Source organism: Salmo salar, chromosome 27 (genome assembly GCF_965601325.2).
Source record: "Salmo salar chromosome 27, fSalSal1, whole genome shotgun sequence".
NCBI classification, from domain to species: Eukaryota; Metazoa; Chordata; class Actinopteri; order Salmoniformes; family Salmonidae; genus Salmo; species Salmo salar.
In genome coordinates, this window is record NC_138317.1 from 17,565,156 (window position 1) to 17,580,189 (window position 15,034).

The following is a 15,034-nucleotide window of genomic DNA, read 5'->3' on the forward strand; positions in this document are numbered from 1 at the left end:
TGGGAGTAAACAAATAAACAATGCCTTTTTTCAAAACTAGTTATGCAATGGAAACTTTCTACCCTAAGGGTTTTCTTTTCACCGCTGACGGCAACATGTTAAACCCTGTTCAATGAAATGGAGGATCGCACTATTTCAAGGGTAGAAATAGAAGAAGAAAAAAAAAACATTCTGGGAGCTTTTTACTTGGCAATGGTGAATAACTTTTTTTGTTAGCTGCGTAACCTACCAACTACACACAGTGAACATAAACCGCCCCTTGATTTACCTTGGAGTAATATGCCATCTGCTGGTTGATACAAAACACAACTATTTGCTTGGGTTCTTTAAAATGTATTTAGAGAATCAAATTCAACACTTTCAAATGTTCAACTCGCATAACAGAAATTTCACATTACAGAAATACAATATTTAAAATGAACAAAGGTAATTTTTTTATTAGCTAAGACATTGAAAACTGTAATTAAAAACTTTGATTGTCGTATACACTTAAAAAAAAAAAGATTGTTACACCAAGGAATTGTAAAAGCTAAATTACCTTTCTCTAAAACATGCCTTTACTCTAAAAACCCTATCACTGCAATTGCACATTATTTTTGTAATTTAAACCATAAAATCTATTATTAAAGTTATAAAAGGCAACAATGGCCTGTAAATAAATCTGCTCCCATTACTACCTCAACATAGCTGAAGAAAGGGGAACAGTCAGCATGACTAGTTAGTATCTTTGGGAGTTTAAACCACCACATACAACAAGTCTGAGTATTCGCTCTAGACATCTACATTGAGCAACTGTTTCCACCAGCAGTCACCACCTTCCATGTCTTGGACCTAGGTTATCAGATAGCAGCATATTGTTCTTTCCATGTTTTACACTATACCTGTCATGGCTGAATAGCAGCAGGCCTTCAATGTCTGTTACCATGGCCAATGACTCCACAAGTAATTCAAATACTGTAACTGCGTCCACAGGGAGGATTACTTAAGGCCTCCTCTTCTAGTCTATTTAGTGTTATCAGCACTCTTACAGTCTCTCAGTAAGTAGCTTCGTCCATGTTGTCATCGCTGTCCCCTCCAAACTCCTCTCCGTTGTCAAAGTAAGACATGATGTAGTCGGTATCCTGGAACACAGATGAGAAGCAGTGTTTCCATTAGGAAAAACTTGTGAGACCCACTGTAAGACCAGATTTTAATTTGCAAGGGTGCCCCACTGCCAAATGACACCACATATGGAATCGAGTCGGTTGCAATTAATATTGAGCTATGCAAGGAGTAATGATAGCCTACCAAGTGAACAATGGCTCCATGCACAATGCACATCTCCCTCGGTCCCGCTAGCTTGTCAACATTCTCTGTTTCAGTGTCGCTTCATTTTCCCACTTGTCTGTAGTTTCTTGGTATAGTAGCTAGCTAGTTTAATTTGTGCTGTTTTTAGCATGTTTGACATAGCTATTCAACCATTCATTAGAGGAAGGCATCTTACTTAATCAAAATACTCCCCCTTTGTGAACTTGTATGACATTTCAGTGAGTCCTCTTTTGGAGAGGTGAGTCTCGCAAAACATCATAGAACACTTATGGCCTGAGTAAATACAGCCATGTCTGTCACAAACTCAATAGCACGGGAAACTGAAGGCCGGATCCAATTAATAGAATGTGGCAAGTTTGCAAACTAGAGCGCGAGCTCAAGACAGACAGGAATAGTCGACTGATGATTGAAAGACAACCTGAACCAATCTCCATGCATAGCCAATGTGGCTTATAGAAGATATGTATTTTCATCAGGATATTTTCTGCTGGACGATATGTCCGGCAATGTTTTTATTGTCGGCTTTTATGGGGGGGTTTTAGCGACCAAAAGACGGCTATTACCAGCTAATGGACCTCTGATGAGAAGGTGGGGATTTTATGGAGCCTAAACACACCTTAAACACCTTTTATGAACTTATATATTTTGTGAATAGCGTTTGAGTAGCTATTATGATAAATGAGTGTTGTTAGCATCAGTGTTACTCGCCGCCCATTATCTCGACTGGCATTTCACCCATTTTTTACCACTAAAATCCTGACCATAACAATCAGGTTCAAAGAGGAGACGGTTACAAAATGTAATGGGCCGCAACAGTCGCCATTACCCCTTACCTCTTCAAAGTCTTCCTCGTAGTCCTCTTCCTCTGCCTGTTCTTCTTCCTCGTTCGTCTTCTTTTTCTCTCCGTCTTCCTCTTCCTCAGAGTTCACCGCCTCTTCTTTCTTTTCGAGAGTCTGAAGAGTGGTAATTTCCACGAAACATCAAAACCAGAGCAGGGTATATGCAAATCTCCCTTAATTAGGAGTAACTAAAAGGAATAAAAGTATGACCTCTAGTCTTTTGAAGAAAGGTTATTAATTTCTGTAGTATCCTACCTCCAGCTTGGTGAGAATCTCCTCTTTTCCCACAAGAGGTTTCTTTGGCTGTTTAACTTGGGGTGGATGTCCTAGAAGAGAAGAATGGAACATGAAGGTTAACCCAAAAGTAAGTAAATAAAGATGGAGAACAGACATGGCAACAAATGGCACAAGACAGAAGTATGGCCGTAACCACATATGAGAACACATAGGTCAGTACCTCGCAAATCTTTTCTAATAAATAAATCTATCTATCTATATATAAAAATATATATACACACACACATACATATATATGTGTGTATATATACATATATAGAGATTTATATCTATACATACACACACATAAAAACACACACACACACACACATATATATATAATATATATATATATATACACTGCTCAAAAAAATAAAGGGAACACTTAAACAACACAATGTAACTCCAAGTCAATCACACTTCTGTGAAATCAAACTGTCCACTTAGGAAGCAACACTGATGGACAATACATTTCACATGCTGTTGTGCAAATGGAATAGACAACAGGTGGACATTATAGGCAATTAGCAAGACACCCCCAATAAAGGAGTGGTTCTGCAGGTGGGGACCACAGACCACTTCTCAGTTCCTATGCTTCCTGGCTGATGTTTTGGTCACTTTTGAATGCTGGCGGTGCTTTCACTCTAGTGGTAGCATGAGATGGAGTCTACAACCCACACAAGTGGCTCAGGTAGTGCAGCTCATCCAGGATGGCACATCAATGCGAGCTGTGGCAAGAAGGTTTGCTGTGTCTGTCAGCGTAGTGTCCAGAGCATGGAGGCGCTACCAGGAGACAGGCCAGTACATCAGGAGATGTGGAGGAGGCCGTAGGAGGGCAACAACCCAGCAGCAGGACCGCTACCTCCGCCTTTGTGCAAGGAGGAGCAGGAGGAGCACTGCCAGAGCCCTGCAAAATGACCTCCAGCAGGCCTCAAACGGTCAGAAACAGACTCCATGAGGGTGGTATGAGGGCCCGACGTCCACAGGTGGGGGTTGTGCTTACAGCCCAACACCGTGCAGGACGTTTGGCATTTGCCAGAGAACACCAAGATTGGCAAATTCGCCACTGGCGCCCTGTGCTCTTCACAGATGAAAGCAGGTTCACACTGAGCACGTGACAGACGTGACAGAGTCTGGAGACGCCGTGGAAAACGTTCTGCTGCCTGCAAAATCCTGCAGCATGACCGGTTTGGCGGTGGGTCAGTCATGGTGTGGGGTGGCATTTCTTTGGGGGGCCGCACAGCCCTCCATGTGCTCGCCAGAGGTAGCCTGACTGCCATTAGGTACCGAGATGAGATCCCCAGACCCCTTGTGAGACCATATGCTGGTGCGGTTGGCCCTGGGTTCCTCCTAATGCAAGACAATGCTAGACCTCATGTGGCTGGAGTGTGTCAGCAGTTCCTGCAAGAGGAAGGCATTGATGACTGGCCCGCCCATTCCCCAGACCTGAATCCAATTGAGCACATCTGGGACATCATGTCTCGCTCCATCCACCAACGCCACGTTGCACCACAGACTGTCCAGGATTTGGCGGATGCTTTAGTCCAGGTCTGGGAGGAGATCCCCCAGGAGACCATCCACCACCTCATCAGGAGCATGCCCAGGCGTTGTAGGGAGGTCATACAGGCACATGGAGGCCACACACACTACTGAGCCTCCTTTTGACTTGTTTTAAGGACATTACATCAAAGTTGGATCAGCCTGTAGTGTGGTTTTCCACTTTAATTTTGAGTGTGACTCCAAATCCAGACCTCCATGGGTTGATAAATTGGATTTCCATTGATTATTTTTGTGTGATTTTGTTGTCAGCACATTCAACTATGTAAAGAAAAAAGTATTTAATAAGATTATTTCTTTCATTCAGATCTAGGATGTGTTGTTTAAGTGTTCCCTTTATTTTTTGAGCAGTATATATATATATATATACACACACACACACACACAGTTGAAGTCGGAAGTATACATACACTTAGGTTAGAGTCATTATAACTCGTTTTTCAACCACTCCACAAATTTCTTAGTAGTTAGTTTGGCAAGTCGGTTACGACATCAGTTACGTCATTTTTCCAACAATTGTTTACAGACAGATTATTTCACTTATAATTCACTGTATCACAATTCCAGTGGGTCAGAAGTTTACATACACTAAGTTGACTGTGCCTTTAAACAGCTTGGAAAATTCCAGAAAATGATGTCATGGCGTTAGAAGCTTCTGATAGGCTAATTGACATCATTTGAGTCAATTGGAGGTGTACCTGTGGATGAATTTCAAGGCCTACCTTCAAATTCAGTGCCTCTTTGCTTGACATCATGGGAAAATCAAAAGAAATCAGCCAAGACCTCATTCTTGGAAGCCATTTCCCAACGCCTGAATGTACCACGTTCATCTGTACAAACAATAGTACGCAAGTATAAACACCATGGGACCACGCAGCCGTCATACCGCTCAGGAAGGAGACGCGTTCTGTCTCCTAGAGATGAACGTACTTTGGTGCGAAAAGTGCAAATCAATCCCGGAACAACAGCAAAGGATCTTGTAAAGATGCTGGAAGAAAACAGGTACAAAAGTATCTATATCCACAGTAAAACGAGTCCTATATAGACATAACCTGAAAGGCCGCTCAGCAAGGAAGAAGCCACTGCTCCAAAACGCCATAAAAAAGCCAGACTACGGTTTGCAACTGCACATGGGGAGAAAGATCGTACTTTTTGGATAATTGTCCTCTGGTCTGATGAAACAAAAATATAACTGTTTGGCCATAATGACCATCATTATGTTTGGAGGAAAAAGGGGGAGGCTTGTAAGCCGAAGAACACCATCCCAACCGTGAAGCACGGAAGTGGCAACATCATGTTGTGGGGGTGCTTTGCTGCAGGAGGGACAAGTGCACTTCACAAAATAGATGGCATCATGAGGGAGGAAAAATATGTGGATTTATTGAAGCAGCATCTCAAGACATCAATCAGGAATTTAAAGCTTGGTCGCAATAGGGTCTTCCAAATTGAAAATGACCCCAAGCATACTTCCAAAGTTGTGGCAAAATGGCTTAAGAACAACAAAGTCAAAGTATTGGAGTGGCCATCACAAAGCCCTGACCTCAATCCTATAGAAAATGTGTGGTCGGAACTGAAAAAGCTTGTGCGAGCAAGGAGGCCTACAAACCTGACTCAGTTACACCAGCTCTGTCAGGAGGAATGGGCCAAAATTCACCCAACTTATTGTGGGAAGCTTGCGGAAGGCTACCCGAAACGTTTGACCCAAGTTAAACAATTTAAAGGCAATGCTACCAAATACTAATTGAGTGTATGTAAACTTCTGACCCACTGGGAATGTGATGAAAGAAATAAAAGCTGAAATAAATCACTCTCTCAACTATTATTCTGACATTTCACATTCTTAAAATAAAGTGGTGATCCTAACTGACCTAAGACAGGGAATTCATACTAGGTTTAAATGTCAGGAATGTGAAAAATGTAGTTCAAATGTATTTGGCTGAGGTAAGTATTTAGACCCTTTGATCTTTTCCACATTTTGTTATGTTACAGCCTTATTCTAAAATTGATTAAATAAAAATGTCCTCACACAATACCCCATAACGACAAATGGATAACAGGTTTTTAGATTTTTTTTTTTACAGATGTATTAAAAATAAAAAAAACTGAAATACCTTATACACATATGTATTCAGACCCTTTGATATGAGACTCGAAATTGAGCTCAGATGCATCCTATTTCCATTGATCATCCTTGAGATGTTTATACAACTTGATTGGAGTCCACCTGTGGTGAATTCAATTGGACAGGATTTGGAAAGGCACACAACTGTCTATATAAAGGTCCCACAGTTAAAAGTGCACGTCAGAGCAAAAACCAAGCCTTGAGGTCAAAGGAATTGTCCGTAGAGCTCTGAGACAGGATTGTGTCGAGGCACAGATCTGGGGAAGGGTACCAAAAAATGTCTGCAGCATTGAAGGTCCCCAAGAACACAGTGGCCTCTATCATTCTTAAATGGATGAAGTTTGAAACCACAAAGACTCTTCCTAGAGCCGGCCGGCCGGCCAAACTGAGCAATCAGAGGAGAAGTGCCTTGGTAAGGGATGTAACCAAGAACCCGATGGTCACTCTGACAGAGCTCCAGAGATTCTCTGGAGAATAAGGCTGTAACGTAACAAAAAGTGGAACAAGGGAAGGGGTCTGAATACCTTACGAATACACTGTATATACTGAGTATAGCTGGATGTCCTTTGGGTAGTGGACCATTCTTGATACACACAGGAAACAGTTGAGCATGAAAAACCCAGCAGCGTTGCAGTTCTTGACACAAACCAGTGCGTCTGGCACCTACTACCATACCACGTTCAAAGCCACTTAAATATTTTGTCTTGCCCATTCAACCTCTGGATGCACACACACAAACACAATCCATGTTTCAACTGTTTCAAGGCTTAAAAAATCCTTCTTTAACCTGTCTCTTCCCCTTCATCTACACGGATTGAAGTGGATTTAACAAGTGTGATGTCAGGGATCATAGACTGACCAGGTGAAAGCTATGTTTATTGTTTTGTATATTTAGAGCATTTTGTACACAATAAAGATAATCTATTACGGGTCAACATCAAAATATTTCTCCAAGCATTGATTAAAACTCAGAACGCTTATTTTTTATCTGACAACGTTCTAATCGCGCCTGCCTCTATGTGAACGAGTGGAATCATGAACAGCGGTTTGTTCGTTATGTTCACTAGATTTGCCTTTTTTAGGAGAACATTCACCAGTCTCTCAAAAGGCTAACTCCACCCTCTCGTGGCACAGGCCTCACGAGGGCCTGAGACGTGAAACGGACTACCCAAGCCCACAGTCAGCTCAAGTAAACAAGAAAAGATGCTGCTGAAAGTGCATAAGCGAGATTTCTGAAAAAAGGCAATTTTAAAACCATCTCGCGACTCCGTTCGTATCTACAGACATCCCCCAAACAAAAACTCACTCTCGGATAATGCACAACTGGTAAATAGTCACTGGTAAATAGCTTATTAGCCCCGCCCTGCTAACTGTCTGAATCACAGTGTCCCCAGCCAGCCAACCACTCACTGGACCCATATGATCACTTGGCTACACATGCTTCTCTCTAATATCAATATGCCTCGTCCATTACTGTCCTGGTTAGTGATTACTGTCTTATTTCACTGTCGAGCCTCTAGCCCTGCTCAATATGCCTTAACCAACCATGTTGTTCCACCTCCTACATATGCGATGACATCACCTGTTTTAAACGTCTCTAGAGACTATATCTCTCTCATCATTACTCAATGCCTACGTTTACCTCCAATGTACTCACATCCTGCTTTACCTTTGTCTGTACACTATGCCTTGAATCTATGGTATCATGCCCAGAAACCTGCTCCTTTTACTCTCTGTTCCAAATGTGCTAGACGGCCAGTTTATATAGCCTTTAGCCGTACCCTTATCCTACTTCTCCTCTGGTGATGTAGAGGTTAATCCAGGTCCTGCAGTGCCTAGCTCCACTCCCACTCCCCAGGTGCTCTCATTTGTTGACTTCTGTAACCGTAAAAGCCTTGGTTTCATGCATGTTAACATTAGAAGCCTACTACCTAAGTTTGTTTTACTCACTGCATTAGCACACTCTGCCGACCCGGATGTCTTAGCCGTGTCTGAATCCTTTCTTAGGAAAACCACCAAAAACCCTGAAATCTCCATCCCTAACTATAACATCTTCCGCCAAGATAGAACTGACAAAGGGGGCGGTGTTGCAATCTACTGCAGAGATAGCCTGCAGAGTTCTGTTTTACTATCCAGGTCTGTACCCAAACAATTCGAGCTTCTACTTCTAAAAATTCACCTTTCCAGAAACAAGTCTCTCACTGTTGCCGCTTGCTACAGACCACCCTCTGCCCCCAGCTGTGCCCTCGATACCATATGTGAATTGATTGCCCCCCACCTATCTTCTGAGCTCGTACTACTAGGTGACCTTAACTGGGACATGCTTAACACCCCGGCCATCCTATAATCTAACACAAATTATCAATGAATCTACCAGGTACAACCCCAAATTCGTAAACACGGGCACCCTCATAGATATCATCCTAACTAACTCGCCCTCCAAATACACCTCTGCTGTTTTCAATCAAGATCTCAGCGATCACTGCCTCATTGCCTGCATCCGTAATGGGTCTGCGATCAAACGACCACCCCTCATCACTGTCAAACGCTCCCTAAAACACTTCTGCGAGCAGGCCTTTCTAATCGACCTGGCCGGGGAATCCTGGAATGACACTGACCTCATCCCGTCAGTTGAGGATGCCTGGTTATTCGTGTCTGGCTACAGTGGTGCCTGGTTATTCTTTAAAAGTGCCTTCCTCACCATCTTAAATAAGCATGCCCCATTCATAAAATGTAGAACTAGGAATAGATATAGTCCTTGGTTCACTCCAGACCTGTCTGCCCTTGACCAGCACAAAAACATCCTGTGGCGTTCTGCATTAGCATCGAATAGCCCCCGTGATATGCAACTTCTCAGGGAAGTTAGGAACAAATATACACAGGCAGTTAGGAAAGCTAAGGCTAGCTTTTTCAAGCAGAAATTTGCATCCTGTAGTACAAACTCAAAAAAGTTCTGGGACACTGTAAAGTCCATGGAGAATAAGAGCACCTCCTCCCATCTGCCCACTGCTCTGAGGCTAGGAAACACTGTTACCACCGATAAATCCACTATAATTGAGAATTTCAATAAGCATTTCTCTACAGCTGGCCATGCTTTCCACCTGGCTACCCCGGTCAACTACCCAGCACCCTCCACAGCAACCCGCCCAAGCCCCCCCCATTTCTTCTTCACCCAAATCCAGACAGCTGATGTTCTGAAAGAGCTGCAAAATCTGGACCCCTACAAATCAGCTGGGCTAGACAATCTGGACCCTCTCTTTCTAAAATTATCTGCTGAAATTGTTGCAACCCCTATTACTAGCCTGTTCAACCTCTCTTTCGTATCGTCTGAGATTCCCAAAGATTGGAAAGCTGCCGCGGTCATCCCCCTCTTCAAAGGGGGTGACACTCTAGACCCAAACTTCTACAGACCTATATCTATCCTACCCTGTCTTTCTAAGGTCTTCGAAAGCCAAGTTAACAAACAGATTACCGACCATTTCGAATCCCACCGTACCTTCTCCGCTATGCAATCTGGATTCAGAGCTGGTCATGGGTGCACCTTAGCCACGCTCAAGGTCCTAAACGATATCATAACCGCCATCGATAAGAGACATTACTGTGCAGCCGTATTCATCGACCTGGCCAAGGCTTTCGACTCTGTCAATCACCACATTCTTAATGGCAGACTCGACAGCCTTGGATTCTCAAATGATTGCCTCGCCTGGTTTACCAACTACTTCTCTGATAGAGTTCAGTGTGTCAAATCGGAGGGCCTGTGGTCCGGACCTCTGGCAGTCTCTATGGGGATGCCACAGGGTTCAATTCTCGTGCCGACTCTCTTCTCTGTATACATCAATGATGTCGCTCTTGCTGCTGGTGATTCTCTGATCCACCTCTACGCAGACGACACCATTCTGTATACTTCTGGCCACTCTTTGGACACTGTGTTAACTAACCTCCAGACTAGCTTCAATGCCATACAACTCTCCTTCCGTGGCCTCCAACTGCTCTTAAATGCAAGTAAAACTAAATGCATGTTATTTAATCGATCACTGCCCGCACGTCCAGCATCACTACTCTGGACGGCTCTGACTTAGAATATGTGCACAACTACAAATACCTAGGCTTCTGGTTAGACTGTAAACTCTCCTTCCAGACTCACATTAAGCATCTCCAATCCCAAATTAAATCTAGAATCGGCTTCCTATATCGCAACAAAGCATCCTTCACTGATGCTGCCAAACATACCCTCGTAAAACTGACCATCCTACCGATCCTCCACTTCGGTGATGTCATCTATAAAATAGCCTCCAACACTCTACTCAACAAATTGGATGCAGTCTATCACAGTGCCATCCGTTTTGTCACCAAAGCCCCAAATACTACCCACCACTGCGACCTGTACGCTCTCGTTGGTTGGCCTTTGCTTCATACTCGTCGCCAAACCCACTGGCTACAGGTTATCTACAAGTCTCTGCTAGGTAAAGCCCCGCCTTATCTCAGCTCACTGGTCACCATAGCAGCACCCACCTGCAGCACGTGCTCCAGCAGGTATATCTCACTGGTCACCCCCAAAGCCAATTCCCCCTTTGGTCGCCTTTCCTTCCAGTTCTCTGCTGCAAATGACTGGAACGAACTGCAAAAATAACTGAAGCTGGAGATTCATATCTCCCTCACTAGCTTTAAGCACCAGCTGTCAGAGCAGCTCACAGATCACTGCACCTGTACATAGCCCATCTGTAAACAGCCCATCTATCTACCTCATCCCCATACTGTATTTATTTATTTTTCTTGCTCCTTTGCACCCCAGTATCTCTACTTGCACATTCATCTTCTGCATATCTACCATTCTAGTGTTTATTTGCTATATTGTAATTACTTCACCACCATGGCCTATTTATTGCCTTAACTCCCTTATCTTACCTAATTTGCACTCAATGTATATAGACTTTTTGTTTTCTTTTTTTTCTATTGAATTATTGACTGTATGTTTTGTTTATTCCATGTGTAACTCTGTGTTGTTGTATGTGTCGAATTGCTATGCTTTATCTTGGCCAGTTCGCAGTTGCAAATGAGAACTTGTTCTCAGCTAGCCGACCTGGTTAAATAAAGGTGAAATATAAAATATATTTTTGAAATGTCAGTCAGTTAGGTGGCTAGCTGCCGGCAGAGACTTCTATTGCAGTAACGTTGAAGGTCTCTGGCTAGTATTACTTAGCTTCTTACTTCATCCTTCTAACTGGCTAACGTTAAACAGAGCCTACCTCAGCAGGAGCAAACGATACACCAATACGTTCTCATAATAGGTTTCCTTTACAGAGAGTAGGCTACTGAGACAGACAGTGATGTGGGCATGTGGCACTCAGTGGTGAGGCTGAGGCAGGCTGCAACTCATGCAGGCGGTAGCAGAGGAGAGAGAGGAAGCAAGCAGAGAGAGAAGTTACTACAGTGCTTCCTAAACTTGGGCCTCAGAAAATCTGTACTTATCTTATCCAACAAGATAAGAACTTACAAAAATTATGATATGTTTGAATATGAACATCTCCACATGGCCTATCTTCCCTATAGGACTAGATTAACATGCAAACAAAGTTCTAAAATGCCATACGTTTTCATTTCGTCCATGACGCTACATGTCAGTGTGAACAATTTCTCACATAACATTACAATTATGAAACTAATAGGCGATGTGTTTGTAAAACGACTGAGGTGAACGAACCTACAGCAGCCAAGTTGAGAATGGCTGGGGTCATTTTTGCTGTTCACCAAATAGCATTTCAACGTTTTTTTTTTAACGAACCTCACTAAAACTCAAACCCTGGTTACGGCCCTTGACAGAAGGGGTGGGGAGCGGTTCAAAAGTGGCCTCTGTTTCGCAAGATATTCAAAGGCCAAAGTAAGTAGCTAAGGAAATATGTCGATGAAAGTTCACTTATTGAGTATCTGGGGGAAAAAAATCTCAATTGAAAACAATACATGGCTTCCACAAAGTTTGAATTCCACACACAAATTTCAAGGCCTTTCAGACAAAGTACTCACTTTTAGCCAGAGGCTTCCTCACTTTAATGCAAAGCTCTTTAGGTAATCTGCTCCAGTCTGAAACAGAACCATAGAAAATGAGAAACATGTTAACACAGAAAAATACACATCACAAAAAACACACCATAATGGATCTTATTCACAGTATAAGGAATAAATGACACCACAAGATTAAAAATCTGATAAATTCAGACCAGAAATGGACTTGTCTGGCACCATCTGCTGGACATATACCAACACTGCATCAAAAGAAAGCACCAGAAAAATGACTGACAGCCTGGCTAGGCTAGGTTTTGCCACTGAAGACTACTAGCAGCAGGAAAGTGGTACAGAGAACTAAATAGTTAAGGAAAGAGAAAACTGTTCTGTGATCAGTTGGGTGCAGATTCTAACCCCCAGTATTTCCACAAACCAGCCCATCATCACTCACCTGGGCTCCACTCGATGGCACTGTCCTTGGGCTCTCCGCTCTGGTACTTATCAGAGTAGCGATCAACATCTACAATGGAAACAGCAGCATAATTACAACTAACAATGTCCTATTCATATAATACCAGCAAGGGAAAACAAGGATAACACTCCATTACAAAACCTTCTATACCATTTGTCTGACATACATTAACATCCGTCATAACTGGGTACTTTTACATGCATTCAATAATCCGATTATTGTGAATACTTTGATAATATAATAGATTGATTTAAACATTTACATGCTTTGCCCTTACAATCCGGTTTCCATGGACAGCTAATAAATTGGCTACCTAAAGGGACTTTGAACATTTTTTAAATTTGCCAATCAAAAACAAAGGTTGTACTTCAGCGATCTTATACATTTTGGGAAGTGTATTTGATTGAGTTCAGACACATACACATTGTATGTGAAAACTATTTCTAAGATGCATACTTTCGAGTCTTACGAAATGATTTCACGCGTGACAAACGACATAACAAAAACTTGCAATTATCTTTAAAAGTTTACAAATAACATTAACCATATGAATTTGGAACTTAGCTCAATCACGGTTAATAACATTCTTCGATTTCTCCACCCCTTAAAATGAGACTCGGCAATATGACATTGCAACGAGCAGCACCGCAGATGTTGCAGATGAGCGCGATGCAAGACAATGTACTCACCGGGTATCATATCATAGAGTAGCTGTGCATGTGCAATTCAATAGCTACAACATGATAGCTATGGGACCAAAGTGGCAGAGCCTCACGCTTCAATGCCCTTACTTGTTTGCGGAAATTGGCCTGACATTGCTGTTTACTTTGTGCATCGCTAACGCCACCTTCGATCCTGTGTGTGCTGGCTTACCTCTTTTGGGAGCGGCCCGTCTGATGTAGAAGGGCAGGGTCTTGTTGGCAGCCCTCAGCTCCTGTTTCAGAGCCAGCATGTACTCCACCTCCTCTCCTGTCTGCAGGGGCACAGGCTGGACTGGCATGGGCTGAGGTTAAGGAGGGGGAACAGATCAAGGGGCTGGGTTGTTATAGTGCCACAACACTAGCACTAAGCAAAGACATTACTACATTTAAATTACTATACAGTATTTCAAAATACTGCAACCCAGTTAGAGGATGGTAGGCAATCTTGTGTGTTTAAACCAGTCAGTGTCCATACAAATCATATTGTACCTCAGAGAGAAAAAATGCCTCTAAGAGAAAAACAAAACATGTATCCATTACATTACTAGTAATATTAGATAACAGTAATTCTTTTAATTTTGTGACGGTCAAGACAAGAGCACTATAAGCAACAGTGGCAAGGTGAGTCTAGGCTATGATACAAGCCCTGACTCCATGTGCACACTCACAGGGAAGAGGGGTGAGGGCTTAAAGGTGGTGGGGGGCAGGCTGTCTCCCCTTCCTATGCCCAAGTCCTCCAGGTTGAAGGTCATCTGACCCCTTCCACGACCCCTGCCTCTTCCAGCCATGGTGATGAGTCTGTAGCTAAATGCATGAAAGAAAACTGATAGTAGACGTAGCCTAACAAACACACATAGCAGCCAGTATTGTGGATATCTAACTAGCATTTGAGACAGGGCTCCCAACACTTGGGCCCCAATTTACCTTTGTTTACAGATTGCTAGTAACTAGTTAGGTAGCTAGCACTCAATAACCACATGGGAGTCCATACAGAATAGGAAAGCTAGTTATAGTAGCTATAGCATTTCACCCTTGCCCTACTGACTGCTGTATGGGCCTGAGTTCTCGAGAGTTAATTTCACACATGATTACTATCACATTTTTTAGCAGGCTAAATATCTAGCTAGCTAGCTGTGATATTTTAACTGCCATCCAGTGACCTCTCCAGTGCAGCATTGTGGTTGTTGTATAGCCAGCTAGCTAACATTAGTATTGGCTGGCATTCAAGCTAGCTATATTTCGCCGCAAAGGGTCATTCTGGCATAGGTATTTTTTCCACTTAACGTTACCTAAATGGTTTGATAGCGATGAAGCTAACAATTAAGCTTGCAGGTTGAGCCTTCTAATAAACTGCAGGCTATAATACATATGTTGCTTTTCCTCTTGACACATATAGCTTATAGTGTAGAACATTCAACATTTTAGGAATAAATCCACACGTGCAGACTGCCGGATGTTTTCCACGGGAGTAAACGTGTGTTCCGTCGGCCTTGAATGTCTCAGGAAACATATTCTGTGAGGAATTGTTCCGCTCTACTGTCAAGTACTGATATAGAATAATCGTTTCCAATTTAATTAATCTACCATGATACAATTTCCCCTCAAAAATGTGTTAGTGTTTTTTAGCAGTTGTGGTGAGCCATATCATAGAAAAAATGTAGTAATTGTTCATTAATTCATTCTTCTGTCTGGGTAATAAGGAAAAACAGCTCACAAGACATTAATGCTCTTCTCATTCGCCGCAAAATAGCCCGGCCAG

At 42.7% G+C, this 15,034-nt stretch overlaps 1 protein-coding gene across 1 annotated transcript; it reads right to left on the reverse strand.

Moving 5' to 3' along the window:
• Positions 1 to 405: 405 nt before the first annotated feature.
• Positions 406 to 14,758, reverse strand: LOC106588561 (DNA-directed RNA polymerase III subunit RPC7-like). Its single transcript, XM_014177694.3, has 8 exons — positions 14,565 to 14,758; positions 13,944 to 14,079; positions 13,448 to 13,577; positions 12,554 to 12,622; positions 12,124 to 12,180; positions 2,403 to 2,473; positions 2,142 to 2,261; positions 406 to 1,121 (listed from the first exon to the last, which is right to left on the reverse strand). The coding sequence occupies exons 2-8, from the start codon at positions 14,061 to 14,063 to the stop codon at positions 1,035 to 1,037; spliced, it is 654 nt and encodes a 217-aa protein (XP_014033169.1). The 5' UTR covers positions 14,064 to 14,079; positions 14,565 to 14,758; the 3' UTR covers positions 406 to 1,034.
• Positions 14,759 to 15,034: the final 276 nt, after the last annotated feature.

Excerpts from the sequence above, each read along its gene's own strand:
- LOC106588561 (XM_014177694.3), bottom strand. The coding sequence starts at position 14,063 with ATGGCTGGAAGAGGCAGGGGTCGTGGAAGGGGTCAGATGACCTTCAAC. Across the intron at positions 12,623-13,447 it reads ACGGGCCGCTCCCAAAAGAG|ATGTTGATCGCTACTCTGAT; the intron begins GTAAGCCAGCAC and ends TTTCCATTGTAG. Across the intron at positions 2,474-12,123 it reads GAGGAAGCCTCTGGCTAAAA|GACATCCACCCCAAGTTAAA; the intron begins GTGAGTACTTTG and ends CTTCTCTTCTAG.